A 25,976-nucleotide genomic window follows, 5' to 3' on the forward strand; every position below is an offset into this window, starting at 1 on the left:
TACACATACACTTATTTATCCAACACACATACTTAGCGTACAGTTAAAAATTTTTCCACATAATATACATGTACATACATAAATGCTCATTTTAATATACCTGCCATACATTGTCAATTTGTATATTGTCAATCCTTACCCACCTATTTGTATTTTTTTGTATTTTTTATTCCTTATTGTGTTTTTTGTTCTGTCGCTGTTATGTTGCACTGCGGAGCTCTGTCACGAAAACAAATTCCTCGTATGTGTGAACATACCTGGCAATAAAGCTCATTCTGATTCTGATTCATTCTCCTTTACATACGAGCTGTGCCTGGAGATCCGTTTTGAGACTTCTCTGGTATACGACTTTTAGGGAAATGTCATTCCACCCACTCTGAGCAGCGAGGGTGCGAAACAAGATGGCGTACTCGGCGGCTGTTCTGTTTCCTTGCGACATTTGTAGAAGTTGAGTTGATATATCCTTGCCCCCTGCGGGATATTCAAACACTTCTTGAAGTTGTTGCAGGAAATAGTCAAAGGATCGTCTGAATCTCATGTCAGTATCCCAAACAGCTGCAGCCCAGTCAATCGCCTTTCCAGACAACAAGGACATCATGACAGCACATTTCTTTTCATCAGAATTAAACTTGTCCTCCTGATTGTCGAAATAAATCTTTACTTGACGAACAAAGCTTCGACATCTATCAGCAGACCCATCAAATTTATCTGGTAGTGCGAAACTCACCGCTCTAGGCGTGGTTGCTGAAAGTGACTGTATGTAGCTCGTCAAGTGCTCGTTGACTGCTTGAAGTTTACTCAAGTGATCTTGGTACCCCTTTAAGACTTCACTTTGATAAGCGAACGCCGCTTGCATGTTGGAAACTTCCGCTGGATTCAGTTGAGGCGAAGTATTCTGTAACGCTGGATAGTGGTTCCTGTGTTGTGATTCGACAGCAGCTTAGCGCACGCTGCCCTCCTGGAATTGCGATTGGCCTAGTTTTGGAGTAGTTTTGAGAAGCAAGTGGGCAGGATTTGTTTTGAAAACCTGGCAATCCTGATCTGAACGCACATGCTGGAGATGTACTTCTAATCACAGAACGCTTTTACTGATGAGATGCGCATGAAAATCACATTCAATTTTTTTTCACAGCGCTACCATCTAAAGCTAAACAGTGTTGCCCTTTGTGTAATACATTACAGAAACTGTTAAACCCACCAACTTAAATAATAAAATACACTTACCAGTTGTGGTCCATAAACAACGCCTTCTCCAGACAAAGAGGGAACTGCTCCATATTTCAAGAATAATCTTTGTGCGAATCCGGCATTTAACTTATTGAGATTGAGGAAGCTGTCCTCAGCAAAATGTGCTGCACATAGTGTTACATGTGGATTATGGTTTTCGGCAACCGAGTTAAACATAAATTGTGCCATTGATCTCTAAGTACAGCATCCCTGGGAAGGCCAAACAAAGGTGATTGGACTCCGAGATGAAAATAACAGCGTTTCAACGACATGGCGACAAACACAAACGCAACTCTTCTTCCTTCTCCGTGCTAGCGCAACAAGACCACGCCCCCTTTTTTTGTGTATTCATGTGGGCAGAGGTTAGTCAAAAAAAATGGTTTTAGTGACGTCATTACTGCAGGAAGCAGAGGGATGTAGTCCAAACTGGTCATTCGATGTAGGCAAATTCTGTTAAATAAAATATCTCGCTTGGCATTGAACTTTGAGCTTTAGAATTTTACAGATATTATTTATACTCTAACAACAACATTACACACTAACTAAAGTTTAAAACATGGGATCACGAAGAACGGGATCTTTAACACTGAAGACCAATTATTACACAATTTACTGTTCACATGTTACTGCCAAAAAAGCTGGCATTTCCTTATTAACAGTGAATAACCATTTACAATGAATTCCACTTGCAAAAAAAACATTTGATACTGCTCACAAACTGTATTGTAATGCAGCCAAATTCTCAATAAAACTCTCTATTTTTTTTATCTGTTCTAAGACAACAGGATGAATATGTAATAGAGACTGAAAGCGGCCCATTAAGGCAGTACTGGGGAGTCTCAGGGACTAAAGCAGGTTTGTCCAAGAAGTCGCTAGATTTGTTGCTTGGAACTTTTTTTTTTTTTTTTTTGGAAAAACATCGCTAAATCTATTGACAAAGTCACTAAGTTGGCAACACTGCGCACACTCTGTGTCACTTGGTTAGGTTGCAGTGGGTTCAAAAACAAACAGGTATTTATTGAACGAAAGACGATTAGACATTAAATACGTTAGTTTGACAGCCACTCTCATATCCCAAGTTATCATCCCATTATATTTTTACAAAGTACAAGCTCAGCACAGCTGCAGTGCTTTGTTCTTTCAGCTAAATGATTCATGCAAGTCAGTTCATAAGAAAGTGGATATTTAAAGAAATCAAAATTAGAAACTAGATCCATGGAACCGGGAAGGTACATTTCGGAAGCTTCTATAACATACTGGCAATCTTTAGCTAAATGATAGCAAGTAGTTTTACATGTTGACACATCAACAAAATGCATGATGTAAAGTACACTGTTTATTCTGCATTAGCAATTAAAATGACTGCTATAAATGCTAGTTATTTTTAAGTGTGTACACAAAGTTATTAACGATCCACACAATGACAGTGTTTAGTGAACAACATCCTTCACACGCATACAATGGGGTTCAGTAAGGTCACACTGTAAATCTGATATTCAAAGTCCAATTTTGATATTAAAATAAAATTTTAGGGTTTTGAAAAGTTTAAAAGATTTATGAAAAAATGCACTATGCACTATTCTTATGATAATCAAATACAGATTTGTATCTGAACATTTATGATTATGTACTGTATAACTGCACACAGCATGTATTTAAAAAAACAGGGAGCTTATTGGCACAGTGGTAAACCAGAAAAAAAAAGGCAATTCATGACCAAAAAGTTGCCAATCCCTGGCCTACAGTGAAGAAATGACATAACAGTCATAAGACTTAAGTCATATGAGGTGAAAAAAAAGGTTTTTAGTGTGTCTCAATAACAGTCCTCCCATTATAAAGTAGTCATGTTCCTTTAAACATTCCGGTCAACTTTATAAGGAACTAAAATCTGCAGAATCCCAACAACAAGCAGCTACTCATATTGCTCTCTTCTGTCTCAGAAAAATGGATTACACTGAAGAATACAGTAAACTGGAGATGGAATGTGAACCAAGGAAATCATTTCAGAGAGGTTTGAAATAAATATATTTATATCATCCCGAATTTGTAACCAGTGAGCTTCAACTGTTGATCACATTCATGTTCTAATTAAATGCTTTGTGCTGATGCATGCATCATTAATATCATTGCTTATTATACATACCGCCTGTAAATAATGATAATAATGATTTAAATTACTTAAAACGGATTCAAGTCTGTGGCTTGAACAGCTTTGCTCCCAAACACTTGAACACTGAAATAGCTTTTACTGTAATACTACTATACTGTTCTTCCTCACTATTTTTGTCTTGTTTTCCAGTGCAAATGAGAATCATAATGATATAGAAGTCATCTAGTTTTCTGATACAAATGTAGCAAATTTATAATTTAAAAAATAACAAATGTCTGTTAATGGGCTTCTTCATCTGAAGAAACAAACTATTAAGAAACAAACTCATCTACATCTTGGATGGACTGAGGTTGAGCACATTTTCATCAAATTAAAATATTTTTGGGGGTAAACTATTTCTCTAAGAATGTGTAATCTCTAAGAAAGTGAAATAAGTGTTTTTAAGATTATATTAAGACCAGCAGAAACCTTTTAAAATAAAAAATATAAATGACTCAAGGGTATGTTTTTGTTCTCTGCAGATCTTCCATGCAGGAGACTAACTGTGATCCTTCTAGGAACAGTCAGTCACGGTTCATGAATTCACTGTCTCTCTTTTGTCTTGCGTGCTGTTGGGTGTGTGTGTGTGTGTGTGTGGGCGTGGTCACTGATCAGCGATGATCAGCAGCGCCAGCTGGTTTCAATTGTTTGTCCCTATATAAGTTCAGTACTGGTGTTTCATGTTGTCAGATCGTTGTTTTCTCCCCGGTGTGCTCCCGTGCTGTTCCTGTGTCCTTGTATCTGCCTAGTCTTCCTGTCTTCGTCGTTCGTTCCTGGATCGTCACGCTACATTGGATTACCACTTCTTCACGCGGATTACTCACTCATCGGGATTCAAGGGATCATCACTGGATCGAGCACCACCACCAGCTGTCCACCGAAGTCCCTGCGTCAACCACCATCAGCCTTGTGTCCGCCGCCTGTGTCTCCTGCGACTGTGATCTGTGTTTCTGACTTCTTGCTGTTTATCAATAAATACGCCTTGCGTTTACATCCTTTGTCTGTCATACGTTACAGAACGATCTGACCCATTATGGATGTAGCAGGCGCTTCTACATGGGACGAGTTCGCGGCTCGAAGTATCGCTAGAATGGACTCTCAGGAGGAGAACATCTCCCTCACAGGGCGGGCGGTCCAAGCGCTAGTGACGCAGGTGTCCGAGCTCACCCAGCAGATCCAACAGCTCCGAGTCCCCACTGCGCCACCCACACCGCCGACTCCACCCCCTCCTCCAGAGTCGCAGCCGCGGCGAGAACCGAGACTACCAACACCCGAAGGATATTCAGGTGAACCAGAGTTTTGCAGAACTTTTCTGACCCGATGTTCTATGCACTTTGCATTACAGCCTCTTACGTTCGACCAAAAGCGATCCAAGGTTGCATTTGTATTAACGCTACTCTCCGGCCGGGCGGCTCTCTGGGGAACGGCGGTGTGGGAGAATCAAGACCCATGCTGCGCCTCGTTCCAGGCACTCTCCGAGGAGATGAGGAGGGTTTTCGATCGGGCGGCGGCGGGTAGGGAGGCGGCCAGACTACTCGCCGATCTTCGCCAAGGTCACGGTTCGGTGTCGGAGTACTCCATCCAGTTCCGCACCCTGGCTGCAGAGTGTCGTTGGAACGAGGAGGCGCAGTGGGACAGATTCCTGCATGGGTTGGCTGACCGTATTCAAAGAGAAATCTACATGCTGGACCTTCCCACTAGTCTCAATGGGCTCGTCGAATTAGCTCTTCGAGTAGATGCTCGGCTGAACCGTATGGGCCGCTTCCAGCAGGATCATCCCGTTCGCAGCATGGAGAATCCACATCTTGAAGTTTCGGATACGGTCAGCCCCCCCTATGACCCGGAACCCATGCAGGTGGGTAGAGCTCGGCTTTCCCGGGAGGAGAAGGAACGGCGGAGATCCCATGGACTGTGCCTTTACTGTGGGAGGACGGGCCACTTCATCCACTCATGCCCGGTAAAAGACCAAGCCCGATAGTGACTATGAGGCTCCTATCGGGCGGGATCTCCACCGGGAAGACCTCATCCATCACATCATCAGCTACTCTCCTTCCGGTAAGACTAAGGTGGGCAACCAACACTCACGACACCCAAGCATTGTTGGATTCAGGGGCCGAAGGTAATTTTATGCACATTAAACTGGCTAATCATCTCCACATTTCCACTACCCCCCTCACTCACACCATCACTGTCCAGGCTCTCAGCGGACAACAGCTCCCCAACATTACTCATGCCTCAGAACCCATCACTCTCATCACATCCGGCAACCACACTGAGACTATAACATTCCTCCTCATAAGTTCACCTCTGGCACCCATCGTTCTTGGTCACCCTTAATTCACTCAACACAATTCCAGAGTCAATTGGGGGCACAACACCATTTCCATGTGGAGTAATAAGTGTTATGAGTCATGTCTGGTGTCTGCGTGTTCGTCTGTACCTGTGTCTGTTTTCCAGAAGGAGGTGGTGAATTTATCTAACGTGCCCGAGGAGTACCAGGACCTGAGAGAAGTGTTCAGTAAGTCTCGTGCTGCTTCTCTTCCTCCACATCGTTCCTATGACTGTGCTATAGATTTAGTACCATGTGGGTCTCCGCCCAAGGGCAAGTTATATTCACTTTCTGTTCCAGAGAGGGAGGCTATGGAGAAATATATTTCTGATTCTCTAGCATCCAAATTCATTAGACCTTCCTCATCTCCAGCGGGGGCGGGATTCTTTTTTGTGGGGAAGAAGGATGGGTCTCTGCGACCGTGCATTGATTATCGAGGGTTGAACAACATCACGGTAAAGAATACTTATCCTTTGCCGTTGATGTCTTCAGCTTTCGAACGATTGCAGGGAGCATCCATCTTTACAAAATTGGATTTACGAAACGCTTATCATTTGGTTCGCATAAGGAAGGGAGATGAATGGAAGACCGCATTTAATACCCCTAGAGGGCACTTTGAATACTTGGTTATGCCCTTTGGGCTCTCCAACTCGCCCGCGGTCTTCCAGGCACTCGTCAATGACGTGTTGAGAGATATGGTCGATCAATTCATATATGTTTACCTGGATGACATATTGATCTTTTCCTCCTCTCTCCAGGAACACGTTCAGCACGTCAGACGAGTGCTTCAGAGGTTGCTAGAGAATGGGCTTTTTGTCAAGGCGGAGAAATGCGTATTTCATGCACAGTCCGTCCCCTTTTTAGGGTACATCGTCTCGTCTGAGGGAGTGCGTATGGATCCTGATAAGATTAAGGCTGTGATAGATTGGCCAAGTCCAGATTCCCGTAAGGCCCTACAGAGGTTTCTGGGATTCGCCAATTTTTATCGACGTTTTATTCGTAACTTCAGCCAACTAGTCGCTCCTCTGACCGCCTTGACCTCCCCCAGAACAACGTTCAGGTGGTCTGATACAGCGGAGGCTGTATTTGCCAAACTCAAGAGCCGCTTCGTTTCGGCTCCCATCCTCGTTGCCCCTGATCCATCACAGCAGTTCGTGGTGGAGGTCGACGCGTCAGAGGTGGGGGTAGGAGCAGTTCTTTCTCAACGTTCTGCCACAGACGATAAGGTTCACCCTTGCGCGTTTTTTTCTCATCGTTTATCACCTGCCGAACGTAATTATGACATTGGTAACCGGGAGTTGTTGGCAGTCAAGTTAGCACTGGAGGAATGACGGCACTGGCTTGAAGGTTCTGGGGTACCTTTTATCGTTTGGACCGATCATATGAACCTAGAATACATTAGAACTGCTAAAAGACTCAACTCTAGGCAGGCTCGGTGGGCACTTTTTTTCGGCCGTTTTGATTTTTCTCTTTCGTACCGCCCGGGTTCCAAAAACATCAAACCCGATTCCTTATCTCGTATTTTTGACCATTCCGAACGCCCGTCTACTCCTGAGTGTATTTTACCCGAGACATTAGTGGTCTCCACTCTCAGATGGGAGGTCGAATCGAGGGTCATGAAGGCATTAGAAGGGGTAACGCCTCCGCCCGATTGCCCACCGAACCGGTTATTCGTGCCTGAGGAGTATCGGTCTGAAGTCATTCAGTGGGGTCATTGCTCCAGTATAGCTTGTCATCCAGGAGTCAATCGTACCAGTTTTTTGGCCAGGAGGCGTTCTTAGGGGAGGGGGTACTGTCACGGTTCATGAATTCACTGTCTCTCTTTTGTCTTGCGTGCTGTTGGGTGTGTGTGTGTGTGTAGGCGTGGTCACTGATCAGCGATGATCAGCAGCGCCAGCTGGTTTCAATTGTTTGTCCCTATATAAGTTCAGTACTGGTGTTTCATGTTGTCAGATCGTTGTTTTCTCCCTGGTGTGCTCCCGTGCTGTTCCTGTGTCCTTGTACGTGCCTAGTCTTCCTGTCTTCGTCGTTCGTTCCTGGATCGTCACGCTACACTGGATTACCACTTCTTCACGCGGATTACTCACTCATCGGGATACAAGGGATCATCACTGGATCGAGCACCACCACCAGCTGTCCACCGAAGTCCCTGCGTCAACCACCATCAGCCTTGTGTCCGCCACCCGTGTCTCCTGCGACTGTGATCTGTGTTTCTGACTTCTTGCTGTTTATCAATAAATACGCCTTGCGTTTACATCCTTTGTCTGTCATACCTTACACAGTCTGCATGATTATTTTCATGGTCTTGACTTCTGTCATCTGTGAGTGGATTAAACGACACAGTTTTGGCATACAATAACACTGACATAAATTTTTCATTTCATAGATGATTTTTCCACTTTTTTCATATTTTCTAACAGCTCTGCTATAGCTCGCCTCTTGTTTCAACCAAACTTTGGGTCAAATATGGACTAACCCAACTTTTGGGTAAAGAATTGAATATAAAAATTTTACCCAATGGTTGGGTTAGTCCATATTTGACCCAAAATTGGGTTGAAACAACCCAGCAAGAAAAGACCTCAGGTTGTTTCAACCAATAAATGTTTAACCAAAGTTGGGCAATAACCCATCTGCTGGGTCAAAACAAAATAATCGCTGGGTTTGTCCATATTTTACCCAGCGATGGGTTGTATTTAACCCAGCATTTTTTAGAGTGGGGTTTTATGTTATTAGTCTACACACTGCTCAATGAACTATCCGGTACTAATCCGTAATTGTAATATGTGTACTTTGGTTCAAAGATTCCCATCAAGAACGAAAGTTCTCAATGCTGGAGAGCTGGATGAAAAGCCATACTTCTGATCTAACCTCAGTCAAATCTGATTTTCAGAACACAGGTGAGAAATTCATCATCATTTTCACAGATCAGTTTTAGTAATAGACTTTTGATTACTGATTATTTTTGACAGGAGGTGATCTAAAAAAGAAGGTTGCTGAGCTGCAGAACTTAGTGTTCAGCCTGAGTTCATATTTGAACACGTCTGGATCAAGTAACCCAGAGACCAGAGGTTGGTGCCTTGTCTTTGCCTTATTGTTTTATTTTTGGGAGATTGAATGAATTGATTGATTGTAATCTTTTTATCATAACCTGATCTGAAATTTCAACAGAACACTCTTCAAATTGTCTCCATGAAGAATGTTGTATCTAAAGTCTGTCTTGGCATCTTTAATGCACAGAATATTTTGACTCTGACAGAAAAGTCAACCTCAATAGAGCATGATGGCTAACTATCCCTTTCCTCTTTGACTTTTGACGCTGAAAATAGTCTAAGACATGATATCTGCATAAAAAGCGTTGATTATTTCTTTATTATCTGTCTCTTTGACTCTATATGCAAAAGAAATGCAAATAAAGAAGCTGTCTAATATTGAGACCCTGATGAGCGATCTTGGCTCGTCACTGAGTTCACTCGCATCCAAACAAGAAGAAAACCTACAAAAGCTGAGTGAGCACTGGATGTATATTTCAGCTTTGAATCCTCAAATATAAAATGATTTGTTTATTAATTGGCTTATTATTCTCTCTTCTACAGAGCATCAGCAGGATGTGTCACACACTGAAGTCAAGAGTTTGATGGACGGTTTGAGTTCAGCAGTATCGACTCTTAGGAGTAAACTAACAGAGGACAGTCCAAGGTCTATTTTACGCACACAACATTTCTTGGGTAAGACAGCAAACATAGAATATATATAAATATTATGAATCATTCTGTTTATAGAATTGTGCTTTTTCTACATTAAAGGTAATCATGCTAATGTAATTTTATTTTTTTTATCTCCAACTAGGAGGGATTTAATGTCGGAAGTGAAATAATCAGTTCAGTCTCTTAGTTATAAACTATCATTTACCAGTAAGTAAACTCTAAATTCCATTGTGCTGGAATATATGCACCTTCTAATGCTGCCATTTATCAGAATTACCATTGCTATGTTGGTCAAAAAAATAAGCATTGTGGGGTGGGTTAATAGGGTTAATAATATGCGACCCTGGAGCACAAAACTGGTCATAAGGGTCTTTTTTGTTTTTTTTATTGAGATTTATACATCACCTGAAAGATGAATAAATAGCTTTCCATTGATGTATGGTTAATTAGGATTGGACAATATTTGGCCGAGATACAACTATTTGAAAATCTGGAGTCTGAGGGTGCAAAAAAAATCGAAATATTGAGAAGATCATCTTTAAAATTGTCCAAATTAATTCTTAGCAATGCATATTACTAACCAAAAATTAAGATTTGATATATTTACAGTAGGAACTTTACAAAATATTTTCATGGAACATGATCTTTACTTAATATCCTAATGATTGTTGGCATAAAAGAAAGATTTATAATTTTGACCCATACAATGTTTTTTTGGCTGTTGCTACAAATATACCCCAGCGACCAGGGTCACATAATATTCAGCACGCACAAACATTCAAAATTTTTTTTTTACTTGTGTGTGGATAAACAAGAGAAAATCAGTACTGAGAAATTATGAAACCTTCTCACAGAGAAAACTAGTCCTGCCCAAATAGGGTTTATAGGTGAAAATTTGGTCGATTTTATTTGAAATTTTATGGCCTTAAATTTTATTAAACCAAATTTAAGACTTTTAAGGCTCCATAGCAATCCCGTAATATGACAAAATTAATATCTCATCCTAGCAAACGAACCCTACTCATTCTGTCTCAAAAATTCAAGAGTCAGCAAGAATCACACTGATGAACTGTAATAAAATCAGAAACTTGTCAACCTGTGAACAGTTTAATCATGTGAAAACCTAAAGGTTAGTCTTTTGGCTAAAGTGTGCATTTGAATGTACAAATACATTTGTGGTTGTCATTATGCCACAAATGTAGTCAATAGAGCTCTACTTGTATTATAAGTATTATATTTACCTTGCGACATTGTTAGAACTTTTAATGAAATGTCATATTAGATGCATTTAGTTGACATCTGCTTTTAATATGTTAAGCAATAAAAGAGGTCTGATTTTCATACAGATTGTACTAAAAGAAAGGTACAGGATTTTTCATGGCAGACTTCATGCGCCATTTTCACAGTAACTCCATATTTATTTATAGCCAAAATGGTTAGAATTATGAATTTCATAATTATTTTCACTTCTCTAGGTCAGTTCAGGTTTTTTTTTTTTTTTTTGCATGTTTAAAAGTCCAAGATCAGCACAACAGCAGTATTTTGTTAATTCAGCCAAATTATTTTAGTCTTTCACTAACCATGATACTTCAAATAGTAAAAAGTAAAATTCCCTACAGCCGTCACAAACATAAAGTCAACGCACAGGACAGTATACAGTGTATATATATATATATATATATATATATATATATATATATATATATATATATATATACAATACAGACCAAAAGTTTGTTAACATTACTATCTTTAATGTTTTTGAAAGAAGTTTCTTCTGCTCATCAAGCCTGCATTTATTTGATCAAAAATACAGAAAAAATTTAATATTGTGATATATTATTACAATTTAAAATAATTGTTTTTAAATTTATTATACTTTAAATTATCATTTATTTCTGTGATGCAAAGCTGAATTTTTAGGATCATTATCACATGATCCTTTAGAAATCATTCTAATATGATGATTCATTATCAAAGTTGGAAACAGTTCTGCTGCTTAATATTTTTTCAGAGCATGTGATACTTTTTAGGATACTTTAGGATTAGAATGATTTCTAAATGATCCTGTGATAGACTGGATGTTACATGTGACACTGAAGGCTGGAGTAATGATGCTGAAAATTCAGCTTTGCATCACAGGAATAAATTATTTTTTTTAAGTATATTCAAATAGAAAACTATTATTTTAAGTTGTAATAATATTTCACAATATTACAGTTTTTTCTGTATTTTTGATCAAATAAATGCAGGCTTGATGAGCAGAAGAAACTTCTTTCAAAAACATTGAAAATAGTAATGTTTCCAAACTTTTGGTCTGTACTGTATATATATATATATATACACACACACACACACACACACACACACACATATACCCTCACTGGCCACAAGTAACACAAATTGCTAATCATCCAATCACATGGAAGCAACTCAGTGCATTTAGACATCTAGATGTGGTGAAGACGACTTGCTGAAGTTCAAACCGAGCATCAGAATGAGGAAGAAAGGTGATTTAAGTGTCTTTGAACATAGGATGGTTGTTGGTGCCAGACAGGCTGGTCTGAATATTTCAAAAACTGCTGATCTACTGAGATTTTCACACACAACCATCTCTAGGGTTTACAGAGGATGGTCTTAAAAAGAGAAAATATCCAATGAGCGAGAGTTGTGTAGATGAAAATCCCTTGTTGATCTCAGAGGTCAGAGGAGAATGGGCAGACTGGTTAGAGATGATAGAAAGGCAACATTAACTCAAATAACTCGTTACAACCAAGGGATGCAGAATACCATCTCTGACCACACAACACATCAAACCCTGAAGCAGATGAGTTACAGCAGCAGAAGACCACACCGGGTGCTGCTCCTGTCAGCTAAGAACAGAAAACAGAGGCTACAATTCACACAGGCTCACAAAAATTGGACAAAAGAAGATTGGGAAAATGTTGCCTGGTCTGATGAGTCTGGATTTCTGCTTCAACATTCAGATGGTGGAGTCAGAATTTGGTGTAAAGAACATGAAAACATGGATCCATCCTGCCTTGTCTCAACAGTTCAGGCCGGTGGTGGTGGTGTAATGGTGTGGGGGATATTTTCTTGGCACACTTTGGGCGCCTTAGTACCAACTGAGCATCGTTTAAACTCAACAGTCTACCTGCGCATCGTTTCTGACCATGTCCATCCCTTTATGACTACAGTGTACCCTTCTTCTGATGGCTACTTCCAGCAGGATAATGCACCATGTCACAAAGCTCAAATCATTTCAGACTGGTTTCTTGAACATGACAATAAGTCACTTTACTCAAATGGCCTCCACAGTCACCAGATCTCAATCCAATAGAGCAGCTTTGGGATGTGGAGGAACGGGAAATTCGCATCATGGATGTGCAGCCAACAAATCTGCAGCATTTGCGTGATGCTATTATGTCAATATGGACCAAAATTTCTGAGGAATGTTTCCAACACCTTGTTGAATCAATGCCACAAAGAATTAAGACAGTTCTGAAGGCAAAAGGGGGTCCAACCTGGTACTAGCAAGGTGAACCTATAATAAAGTGGCCAGTGAGCGTATGTGTATATATATCAAAATGACAAACTAGATTCATGGAATGGGGCACATTTTGGGGAGAATTCTATTTTATTTTTATTTATTTATTATTAATACAGGTTTTTTGGTTATTAACAGATAATATTTAGCTAATGCATGACCTAAACAGCATCATACTTCTCATGAAGAACACTAAATAAAAAAAGTTACAATTTTGTTATAGACATTTTCTCATCAGTGTCTCTGTAACAGAATACCTAGAATTCTCCCAGTTCCCTAAATATCAGAATGTGGAAGTGAATGTACCTTTGGTTTAATTTAAGGAACATGATTGCATAATGGATTAAGATATAAGGGAGGTGTTTTAATTTCTCATTGAAAGAAGCAAGTAACTGCTTATTTTACTACAATTTCACAGTCTCAGAAAATGGGAATGGATTGCTTGGAAGAATACACTAAAATGGAGATGGAATGTGAACCAAAGAAATCATTTCGGAGAGGTTTGAAAGATTTATTAAAATCACATTCTATTTGATACAGAAAGAAACTCTTTGAGAAATAGAGAAACTAACTTGAATCTTAAGACATTAAACTTAATTTGACTTTTACAGTTCAGGTGAAATGGAAAATGTTTCATTAATTCCTGCAATTACACTTTTTTAAATGTGTTGACACCTTTTTTAATTATCACTTTAAAAGCAACTTTTATATTTGGAATGTAATTGAAATTGAGAATGACATTTAGCAAAACTTTTTTTTCAATTATTGATCACATTCATTTGCTAAGTATATGGTTACTTATGTTTTGTACTGATATGTTTATCATTAGTTCTTTTGCTTATACACAGTGCTTGTATTATTACTCTAAACTCTTTTAAAAGTATTAGTAAGTCTAAAAGAGGAAATGAAATGAACAACACGAATCAAGGGGATGTTTTTATTTTCTGCAGGTCTTCTATACAGGAGACAAACTGGCATCTTTGTGCTTATGGGAACAGTCTGCATGATTATTTTCATGGTCTTGACTTCTGTCATCTGTGAGTGAATTAAACACCATGGTTATAATTTATTATTATTATTATTATTAATATTATTGTTTTATGGCAACAAATTGTTTTATTTATATTTTGTGTTAGTTTTTTCCCCCACCATTTTTCATAGTTGTCATCTAGTATCACCAATTCATTTTTAAAATATTAAAAATATGATATGTATTCTCTCTATTAATATGATATTATAAAGCTGTTTAATTATACAAAAAAATAATTTTTAATTGTTTTAAAATAGATTTAGATGAAGGGCGTTACAATGTTCTAAAAACAGCTCAGTTAACTAATAAACCAGCAACTGTATTATGAATCTTGTTCTTGGCTATGAACAGAGTTTACATAATCTCCAGTGAAAATGTTTTTTTTTTTCTGTTTACTTTGGTTCAAAGATTCCCATCAAGAACGAAAGTTCTCAATGCTGGAGAGCTGGATGAAGAGCCATACTTCTGATCTAACCTCAGTCAAATCTGATTTTCAGAACACAGGTGAGAAATTCATCATCATTATTGTCACAGATCAGTTTTGGTAATCGACTTTTGATTACTGATTATTTTTGACAGGAGGTGATCTAGAAAAGAAGGTTGCTGAGCTGCAGAACTTAGTGTTCAGCCTGAGTTCATATTTGAACACGTCTGGATCAAGTAACCCAGAGACCAGAGGTTGGTGGCTGGTGCCTTGCATTGTTTTATTTTGTGGCAGATCGCAAGATCGTTTAATCGAATTTTAAAAAAAAAATAATGATGGTAATCATACAGTTTTCAAATATTCTCCATGAAAAATTTCACATTTCTAATGCTTGTTTGGGGGGAAATATTTAATGCAATACATTTTTTTGCATGATTCAATCTCAATAGAGCATGATGGCTAACTATCCCTTTCCTCTTTGACTTTTGTCCCTGCAAATAGTCTAATATATGATATTTGCATAAAAAACATTGATTATTTCCTAATTATCTGTCTCTTTGACTCTTTATGCAAAAGAAATGCAAATAAAGAAGCTGTCTAATATTGAGACCCTGATGAGCGATCTCGGCTCGTCACTGAGTTCACTCGCATCCAAACAAGAAGAAAATTTACAAAAGCTGGGTGAGCACTGGATGTATATTTCAGCTTTGAATCCTCAAATATAAAACAACATTTTATGGGTTTGAATCTGTTTATTAATTGGACTTTTCCCTCCTTCAGAGCGTCAGCAGGAAACGTCACACACTGAAGTCAAGAGTTTGATGGACGGTTTGAGTTCAGCAGTATCGACTCTTAGGAGTAAACTAACAGAGGACAGTCAGAGGACATCTATTGTTTCTCTACAGCCTTTTCTACAAACATTACGGATATTGAGTAAGACCTAAAATGAGATTAATTAAAATGAACATTTCATTTAAAATTTGTAAATATTCTACAGAATTATATTTTTCCTATATTAGAGGAAATCATGCTGATTTATTGTTTTCTTTTTTTTTTTTCAACTTAAGTGGGCATGTCAAGCTCACTTTCAGACCTGAAGCATTCAGTGGAGTTAATGAGATCATCTCTTCAAACTCTTTCTTATAAACTATCATTTACACGTGAGTAAATTCTAAACCCATGTGCAGTATTGCACTCAAATGTAAGCTGCTTTTGTATTAATGCTGAAAACCCATTGTTATTTCACCTAGAGAGTTCATAATGAAGGTGCACCGCCAGCTCAATAAGAATTATAGCTTCTGTTACAGTATTTGATGATGGTAAAATTAAATGAGGAGAAGCATTGTCGGGGTGGGAAGTAATACGCCGTACTATCTGGGTAGGATTAAATTGATTTAATCTGCTTGAGACAAACAAAAAATTATGTGTGTAGAAATAAAAAAAGGTCTGAGGGTGTGCAAAAAATACTTAAAATCATACAACAACAGTACAGTGAAATAAGAATTTCCGAAACTGTTCAAATAGGGTAGATTCACCAAAATTAAAATTCAGTTGAATTCAGTAAATTGTTCAATTAGTCTTGTCCTCTTATTTTTTTTGGTATTGCTTTACAAGAAGTTTCATTAATTAACATTTAGTTCACATGATCTAAGAATGAACAATAATTCTACAGCATTTAGTAATCTTAGTTAATTTTCTAATGCATTATTCAAATCAAAAGTTAACATGAACTAACAATGAACGACTGCTTTTTCATTAAGAGGAATAAACACTGTAATAAATGTTCTGCTCATTGTTCTTTCATGTCAGTTAATAACTAATGTGAGCTAATGGAACCTTATAGTAGTGTTACTAATTTAAGTTTTTACTATGATGTTTTGATTAAATGTTTTGCATGACTGTGTAAAAAACAATAGTTTCATACAACACCATTTTGCACTCTTTGTTTCCCTCGCTTACATAGACTTACTTAAATCAGGCTGTACTGAACCTGATTGGATCCCATTCAGAAACAGTTGTTACCTGTTCTCCCAGGATGTAATGAACTGGACTAATGCAAAGGATTACTGTGAAGAGAAGGGTGCCTTACTCCTAAAAATAGAAGATGGCTCTGAGAAGGAGTGGGTGCGTAGTAGACACACAGACACCTTTTTCCTTAACGGCTTTCATTCTGTATTTCGGAGATTCTTAATAACGTTTATCTCCCTTTCTAGCAATTTGTTAGCAATTTCGCCAAACCACATGACTACTGGATTGGTCTAACGGATCAGAACACAGGCCAGTGGAGATGGACGGATGACACTCCTTACATCATGAATAAAGAGTGAGTTGAATGTAGAGAGAACTAGATATTTTGGTTCTGGATAATTGAGTCTGATTCACATTTATGATCAATTATAAACAGATTGACATAATCCATTGTCTGATAGGGTTGCGTATACTACCATATACTAAGTGTTTACTATTTATTATCTAGACTTTGGTGTCCCACCATAGTCGAATCTGTCCCACCACAATTTCATAATGAACCAAAAGAATTTCAAAACTTATCATGAAGGAGTGAAGAAACCGATCAGTATATGGGATGATTAGGAGACCATGATTATGAATAGTGGCCAATATGAGAATTTGGCTAGTATGCAGAATATCCTTGTCGTAGTATCATTTCAGTGTTTAGGGGGATTTCCCATGGCTGACTCAATGCATGGAATCAACAGCATTATTGAATTTTTATGAAGTAAAAGGTCAGCTTCAGCGTTAACTAAAGGGTTTAATTAGGACTTTTCTTTGCCACCTTGGTGTAACAATCATTACTCATCATTACTGCTGAAATATTATCATTATCTAGTCAATAACATAAAGTGGTCTAAAAAAGACAGTAATATTGTGTATCACAATTATTTCTGGGGCAATATATCACCCAACAAAACGTAGTTATCATCACAGGCCTACTGTAAGTAAAACTATATACTTACGAAATACTCATTTTTTTATTTACATTGCAATTGTATTACAATACATACTACTCGTCTAAGGGATAGTAATAATAATACAAAAGTGTAATTAATTATTAAGGTCAAAAGTGCTTTACATAAACAAATAAACAGTTAAATAAAATTATTATATTTAATTGTTTGCTGCCTTAAGAGCCCAGTATGAATGTAATGTAGACTGACACACTTTATCACAGCTAAAAAGAGCTTTAAATCCAGGTAGAAGTCAATGCAAAAATACGTTTTACTCTATACAATTTTCACACTGAAGATTTGTTTGGAGCTTTTTATTATTATTCATTAATTGCATCAATCAAAGCACATTCAGAGGTCCTCCCAGCATAGTCTTGCAGAATCCTGTTGGAAACACTGCTAGCATAATAAACTGTTAACAAAGATGTAACAGATTTTATTTGTTTTGCAGACACTGGAGAACTGGGCAGCCAGATGAATGGACCGAACACGGCCTGGGGGAAGGAGGAGAGGACTGTGGGCAGATTGCATATGATGGTATGCTTAATGATGCCCACTGCTCTACCAAAATGAAGTATATATGTGAAATGCAAAACTGAATAAATACAATTCTGAAAGCACATTGTAAATAGGCTTGGTTTAGACTGTATTGAGTTTTTGTGTGTATGAATTGTGTAAATTACAAATCACATTAATGATGTGTTTATCAGTGTTGCGATGTAGTTACTAATATGACTAAATTAATGTTTAAACAGTAAACCAACAGTAAACTTTAACTACAATAGCAGATGTGCTGTAATTAATTGTAATTAATCTATAAAACCCAAACTGTCACTAAAATGTTTTTGAATAAAAAAAGTGTTTGTGTTTTGTTTTTTTTGTTTTTTTCAAACAATGGGTGAATAGTTTAATATGTTTAGTTACTATAAACATTTAGTTATTTCGAAACCTATTTTTTTTATATTTGTTTGACTATATGATATGCAGGGAACATTTTTTTGTTTTGTTTTTTTATGAACGTATGGCGTTCCTCAATCCTTAATATGTATTTTTTATATGCAATAGTTTTTTTTTTAATCTAAGGTATTGAAATGTTCTCTTTCATTCATGAATGTTGCCTAGGACACTTTATGTGGATGTGGTACATCACTCAGGCATTTTCTGTCCCGGTAACAACAGCAACAGTGTAATTTGCAAAAAGAATTATATACCACACAAACAACTAATTGATTATGTGTGCCCATGGGCAGTAGCCTCAAATGCTCACGCTGCACGAGCCTTAAAACAAACAAACGATTTTAATCGTTTTTAATCAAAAACACAGGTCTTTCTGTACTAAAATGTTGATTTGGACATTTGACAAATTCCCAAAAATTACTTAATAAAACAGTTTAAACTACATAGATGTAATAGCTGGGACAGATATAACCATACAGCAAAAAAAACTGTATAATTTTAAGTATTTCTTGGCAATTTAAATATATCGAACACAGTGTTAGTTCAGTCAGGCCATGGAGGCAAGGCTGTGAACAGCTGATGCGGTCAGCTGTCAAATTGCTCCAATCACTACCACTCTCCTATTAGACACGGGACATATATATACCTGGAACTACTGCTCGGTAAGTATCCTCAAAGGCTCGCAACCATCCCTCCCTCCCCATTATAAAGGTGCTGGTCATATAATCAGAATATCATCAAAAAGTTTATTTATTTCACTAATTCCATTCAAAAAGTGAAACCTGTATATTATATTCATTCATTACACACAGACTGATATATTTCAAATGGTTATTTCTTTTAATTTTGATGTTTATAACTGACAACTAAGGAAAATCCCTGATTCAGTATCTCAGAAAATAAGAATACTGTGAAAAGGTTCAATATTGAAGACACCTGGTGCCACACTCTAATCAGCTAATTAACTCAAAACTCAATTCTAATTATATGACCAGCATCTGTAAGCATGAGCACATTACTTCGCACCTTCTGGCTGTCGTCTTCTTTGTTTCAGATCACTAAGGTTTCCAAAATCTTAGCTGGTATGGACCTCAATGCGGAGAGACACCCATCTTCATAACCAGGCTACAGGATAGACATACCACTGCCACATCTACATGATTATCACTGTTTGCATTAAAGACTTTATTAAAAGTCTTAATTGTTATGTATTTCTAAACTCATGGTTCCAGGGGGTTAATGTTAAAGCTCTTGTATGTTCAATTATTCTGGGAGCAAGAACCCCCATAAGGAACCATACCGCCAAAGATAAATTGTGTTCAATAAACTCAAGTAAACTTGCCAAAGTGGTTCCTGTCTTAAATATATATAATCAAAAATATATATTTTGTCCTTCTAGGGCTTCTATACTTTTAGTTAGCCTTGCCACTGATATAGTTGCTGGTGTTTGAACTTGCCTGTTTTGACCACGATCTGTTTTTATAAAACTTGCATTTGGATCTACAACTACATTATCGCACCCATCCGTTACAGTCACATTTCATTACAAATTTGATTGGTCTATAACATATGAGAACATATAACACATTAAAAAAAAAGGGAGAAAAAAAAAACATTTCAACAAGGAAAATACTTTACAATGTAAAACAAAATAAATACAATATTAACAGTTATTTTTAAGTCACTATAAAGCTTTGATAGGCTATTCCATCCATATTTTTAGGCTACTGTAAGAAATATTTTCTTTTAATTTTGAAATGTATTTTGGTATGTGAAGGTTGAAAATAAAAATATTTTCTACTTCAAAAATATATTTCATTGAGCTTCATTATTTACAACATATATTTAAAAAATGTTTTGCCAGAAATATCTTATATATATATATATATATATATATATTGTGGTGAGTATCCTGGTTCCAAATCAGCGTCTCCCTGGACCCCACCCCACCCCAGTAGCACAGAGTGGAAGCCACGTGTGATCAGTTGTGTGTGTTAATAAAACACCCTCCAGGGCAGTTGCTAGCACTACCGAGTCTATGTTCTCATTCACCCCGCGACATATGGTGGAGAATGCAGGCATAACAGGTGAATTGAGACTAGGGATATGCAGGTATCAAATTTTCCTGTTGCGATTAATTGCTCATGCTTTTATCACGGCAAACGGTATTATCACGGTATTGAAATTTAGTTTTAAAAAGTGCTCAAAATATAGTATAATATAATATAATAGGTTAAAAAACTTTTTTCTAATAACAAAAATAAATGAACATTTAAAAAAAAAAAAAAAACAATAAAGAAAAATATATAAAGTTAAAAGTTTTGCACAGATTAAAGTGCAAAAGAACTATAAAGACCCATAGGTAACACTTTACAATCTCATTACTTAACCATTAACATTCACAATAGCTACATTTGTTACAGAAGTTAATAATCTTTGTAAAAAAATAATAATACAAGTAATAGTTCATGTTAGCTCATTAAATAATACAGTTGCAACTTTACATTTTAACAACGTGTTATTAAATATTGGAATACCTAAGATTAATGAATGTTCAGAAGAATTTGTCATTGGCAGTTTATGTTAACCAATGAATTAACTAATGTTAAAAATGAAGCCTTGATGTAAAGTGTGATAAAAAAAAATCTAAACGTTTTCAAACTATATCTATGGCACGTTGTACATCAGCACCTTGGACCTGAAAAGAAAAGTATGGCATTAACAGCTACAGAGTTCATAAATAAAGCATTGAAGGTTTGTTGAATATAACTTAAGATCAAATTGGACTTTGTTCAATTGTATATATTGTATAAAAATATACGAAAACACTATTATACAATAAATGTACTATTAGTTAGGTTCTTTACCAACTATTCTAGCATGACAGTACACAAATAAACCACAACATTAACTTTGATATTATAACATTTAACAGACATGTGTGTGATAGAATGTGAGCATGTGTATGAATGACAGCGTGTAAACTCTTCTACTAAACAACACAGAACAAGCATTTAACATTGTTTTTACAAATTATACACTTACAGTTTGTTTCATAGTCCATTAATACAGATCATGCATCACTGTCAATTTTCTCTTCAAAGGGTTAGCTCACCAAATAATAAAAATGGTCATAATTTACTCTCCCATGTTGTTCCAGACCCACACAAACTCCGCTCATTTTTGGAAAACAAATGAATATATTTAATATTCTCTTAATTTTTGTCCTCCATTGCTAGTCTGGGAGACCAGTAAACTAAAAATATATTCATTTATGTTGTAAAGACAGACAAAAGTCTTATAGGTTTGGAATGACATGAGGGCAAGTAAATGATTTTTTTGTGTGAACTTTACCTTTAAGAGGGAAGACCAAGAATGATGACTCTCCAAATCAGACAACTCCAAAGTTGGTTTGAGTTCTGCAATGAAAAACACAGACATCAATGGTTTTTAAAGAAATGAGCATGTAATCACACTGTTGTTGCATCAAAATGTGAATTAAACAGGCAGGAGACAACAGAAACATTTATTTTCTAAAAATAACTTGCATAAAATCTCAAAAGAATGATGCTCTCCCATGTCTCCGGCTTATTTTACGCTTAGTAAAAATAAAAATAAAACTACAACTGATGACTGATAACATGCAATTATGAAGTTTACTTGCCTTAAACTATCTTTCCCTCTCTTCTGAAGAAGCTGAGAAAACACAAGCAGACTTCTGTGTCCTTAACTCCAGTTAGTTTGAGTTCTCTAAAGAGGGACATCAATGGTTTCAATAAAATATGAACATGTAATCACACTGTTGTTGCATCAAAATGTCAAGTAAACAGGGAGGACACAACAGAAACATTAATTTTCTAAAAAGATAACTCACATCAGTCTCAAAAGAATGAAGTTATCTTGTCTCTGGATTTCAAAATCTACAAAAAAAAAAACATTATTTTAGTCTTAGTAAAAATAAAGATAACTTGATGGAATTCTGAAGTTTATTCGCCTTAAACCCCTCTGTGCCTCTCTTCAGAAGAAGCTGAGAGCATCTCCTCCTCCTCCTACTCCTCACTCAGTCTGTGACGCCTAACACAAACAGCTTCTGTGTCTTTAACTCTCAGTGAAGACACAGTGAAGACACAAGCTCAACAAGTCTGAAATATCACATGCAAAACATACTTTTAACAATTACCACTTCAACAGCCTCAAAATAATTATGCTAGTCTTTATTACACAATGCCGTTTCTTTTAGGAGACTGACGTACATTCAGTTTAAACGCGAAAAATAAGATAACAAATTAACATGTGTAACCGTAACCATAACCGTCTATTAACACCTCAAAAATTGCAGATAATCTAAAATCTAGGGATGCACCGATCATGATTTTTCATGGCCGATTCCGATACCGATTTTTTTTTACAAGCAAACTAACCGATTCTGTTACCGATTTCCGTTTTTGTTTTCTTTAAGCAACAAACAAGAAACAAGGAAAGTGTGCATACACAAGATGTTTATTTGGTATTTAATAGGCAAAACTGGCTTTTGGCTATTGAAAACAAAAACCTTAACCATCTGAAATTAACGGTAGTAACTGCACAGTAGCAGCCTACATTCAATACAAACATACATTGTACAGACATCAGCATTTACCTTTTGTTTTTCAATTGGGTTGAAACATACAACTGGCCTTGTGTCAAAAGATTAACTGTAACCATGTGAAATTAAAGGCAACAACTGCATAGTTCTACAATCCAAACAATACAATCAACACACATTTAATAAGATGTTTCTTAATCAGCATTCAGTATTAAATTTGGTTTTAAATAAAAAAAAGGTCTTTACCAGTGAGACTAATTAAATAAAAAAACAAATAACTATTGGCTCAAGTTACCCTAAATTTTTTTTAAATGGATGAATGAAACACGTTTTTCAGTGTGCTACAGCAGGTGATTTTAAATCAAATTAAGTCGATGTAGTGTTAAGGTAAAATAAAAAATAATCATGACGTTTACTTCTGTCTTTTCAAACATTTATGCAAGTTCTTTTTACAAAAAAAAAAAAAAAACTTTCAGTTTTGTCACAGGTACAGTACGCTCGCGCAACTTCAGTAAACGCAGGAAAGGGGCACTTATTTTTGCACCAGTACACCAACGGCTGTTCGCTTCCTGCTTTCTGTGACTTAGATGTGTAGCTCTGCACTTCCAGGGCTGTACGGTGTCCTGCGCACAGATTTCAAAATACTTCCACACACAAGTGACATGATAGCGAATGATTACAGTAGGCGCGTTCGACTTTAAGCAGCATTGCACAGAATGATCACTGTATAACATCAAAGTACCGCGAGAACGATTCGAATGCATTGGATCCATGTGCTCACTTATCGCTCTCGCGGTACTTTGATGTTATACAGTGATCATTCTTTGCAGCGCTGCTTTAAGTTGAACGCACCTAATGTAGTCATTGCATGTGGCCGCACATCTTTTAAAATCGGCCAAAAAAAAGACCAAAAACCAAAACCGCAAAAACCGTCCGGTTCTGATTTATGGCCGGTCAACCGGTGCATCCCTAAAAATCTTATGGAAATATGACATAAGACATTCACGGACGTTATATTAAAAGTACCTCTTCCGTTCAGTAACGTTAAATGAGGCCATTAAAGGGATAGTAAACCAAAATAGCAAAATTATGTCATTAATAACTTACCCTCATGTTGTTCCAAACCCGTAAGACCTCCGTTTATCTTTGGAACACAGACCTCCGTGTCTGAGGCGAAAACTGTGTTTTTAAAATATAACTTTACATTTCACTCGCTTCTCGCTTCTTTCACGCTGAGAAAATGGCGGCTGCTCGCACTGGAGACATACGATCTTAACGTGACGTGCGTGCTCTCCTTCATGTCCGCGTTCCCAACCCAGCCCCGCTGGGTTAATATCGAGACCAATTTTCAACACAACTTGGGTTAAAACAACCCAAAGTCCTACCCAACGGTCTCAACACAGCATTTGGGTTGAAAAACAACCCAGCGTTTTTTAGAGTGTAATACCCCCACTAAAAGATGTGTGTTTCCCCACAGAAACAGGACGACGCCTAGGGGGGGAATGTGGGAAGTATCCTGATTTCAAATCAGGACTCACTAGCCGACCTATTTATTTATATATATCAAAAATCAAAAAGGAACTCCAAGGCACTCTCAATTACAAAAGTAAAAAAGCCTTTATTGTTATGGCTTGGTCACATTGACCTTCTAAAAAACTCCAACGCGTTTCGGCTACATGCCTTCCTCTGGGAGTTAAACAGATCTCAAACAAACAAAGTTTCTTATGAACTCACAGTCCACCAATCAGAAGTCTCCTTCTGTCAACTGTGGTGCTAAGGTTACAATTGTTAGTACACACAAGAGACAGCAGGTGTCATCATTTCCACTTCTTAACAAATCAATTAAGTACATACAAAAACCAACTTCATGAAAGGACCATACCTGTACCCAACACGGTGACCCATAAAAGTAAAATACAAGCATAGTATATAAATTTCAAACCACCATAGGACAACAGAACATCAAAGATATACACTAAGGTCAAGTTCCTCATTCAAGCCTGGATATTTAGTAGCCTGTAGGCGAAATATCCAGAAAGCTTCCCGTTGATTCAGTTGCCTTTGCCTATTGCCCTTTCTTAAGGACAAAGGAATGTGGTCAATCCCACAGACCTGTAAGGTGGATTGGTCACTATTGTGATGTTCCATATAGTGTCTTGCCATGGGATAGTTGGTGTTTCCTGTACGAATTGCGTATTTGTGTTCAGCCAGTCTGTACAATAAACGCCGCTTAGTTCTTCCTACATAAAAGACTTCACACATAGGACATTCCAATCTATAAATGACAAAGGTAGTTTGGGAGTTTATAAAATGGTTAATAGTGAATTCCTTTTGAGAACCAACATCATGAAAAATTTTGGTTTGTCTTACATTAGCACAATGGTTGCAGTGATGGCATTTGTAAGAACCTCTGGGCCTAGGGCCTAACCATGTTTGTTTTACTTCTGGTTTAAGATAACTGTGAACCAGTCTATCTTGTAGGGTGGGACACCTTCTAAAACTAATGAGAGGTGGTTCAGGATAGACCTGACTTAGTACCTCTTCACTTTCAATAATTCCCCAGTTTTGTTTGTATGATTTGCCTTATCTGTTCAGCCTCTGTACTGTATGTAGTGACAAAAACAGACCTCTCTTTTGTTAGTTTTGGTGTATTCCTTTGTAGTAATGATGCCCTATCTATATGTTTGACTCTGGTGTAAGCTTTTTGGAGAGTGGAGCTTCCATATCCCCTTTCCTTAAATCGTGCCATCATCTCTAGTGACTTACTCTCAAAAACATGATCTTGGTCACAGATCCTCTTCACTCTCTGGAACTGCCCATATGGGACATTTTCTTTAAGCCAATTTGGATGGAAACTCTTGGCATGTAAAATTGTGTTTCTGTCTGTCGGTTTTCTATACACTGATGTATGCAAGATTCCTTGGTTATCTTTTGAAATTGTCAAATCAAGAAAATTAATACACACTTTACTATATTCTAAAGACAACTTGATGTTTGGATTAATGCTATTCAGATAACCATGAAATTCAATCAACTCTGTTTCCGAGCCAGACCAAAA

The 25,976-nt window shown here is 37.1% G+C and overlaps 2 protein-coding genes and 1 long non-coding RNA gene across 5 annotated transcripts in view; all 3 read left to right on the forward strand.

Moving 5' to 3' along the window:
• Window positions 1-25,976, forward strand: part of LOC132136012 (C-type lectin domain family 4 member F-like) — a 98,933-nt gene that overhangs the window by 56,874 nt on the left and 16,083 nt on the right. The gene's annotated exons all lie outside the window — the stretch shown is intronic.
• On the forward strand, window positions 1,631-18,115 carry LOC132140068 (asialoglycoprotein receptor 1-like). 3 transcript variants are annotated; one of them, XM_059548865.1, is made up of 11 exons: window positions 1,631-2,082; window positions 3,168-3,238; window positions 13,907-13,993; window positions 14,395-14,490; window positions 14,566-14,664; window positions 14,987-15,091; window positions 15,191-15,343; window positions 15,478-15,570; window positions 16,374-16,534; window positions 16,624-16,733; window positions 17,828-18,115. In XM_059548865.1, exons 2-11 carry the CDS (start codon window positions 3,172-3,174, stop codon window positions 17,973-17,975), a joined length of 1,119 nt encoding a protein of 372 aa, XP_059404848.1. In that variant the 5' UTR covers window positions 1,631-2,082; window positions 3,168-3,171; the 3' UTR covers window positions 17,976-18,115. The 3 variants fall into 3 exon arrangements, with proteins under 3 accessions (XP_059404848.1, XP_059404847.1, XP_059404846.1); XM_059548864.1 differs by lacking the exon at window positions 1,631-2,082 and having other exon boundaries at window positions 2,679-3,238; XM_059548863.1 differs by lacking the exons at window positions 1,631-2,082; window positions 3,168-3,238 and adding an exon at window positions 13,319-13,456.
• Window positions 7,984-9,424, forward strand: LOC132140069 (uncharacterized). The gene is made up of 4 exons (XR_009433707.1): window positions 7,984-8,026; window positions 8,507-8,602; window positions 8,675-9,211; window positions 9,299-9,424. It is a non-coding gene; the product is annotated as an uncharacterized LOC132140069 (long non-coding RNA).

The sequence above is a fragment of the Carassius carassius genome, chromosome 4 (genome assembly GCF_963082965.1).
Source record: "Carassius carassius chromosome 4, fCarCar2.1, whole genome shotgun sequence".
Lineage (NCBI taxonomy): Eukaryota > Metazoa > Chordata > Actinopteri > Cypriniformes > Cyprinidae > Carassius > Carassius carassius.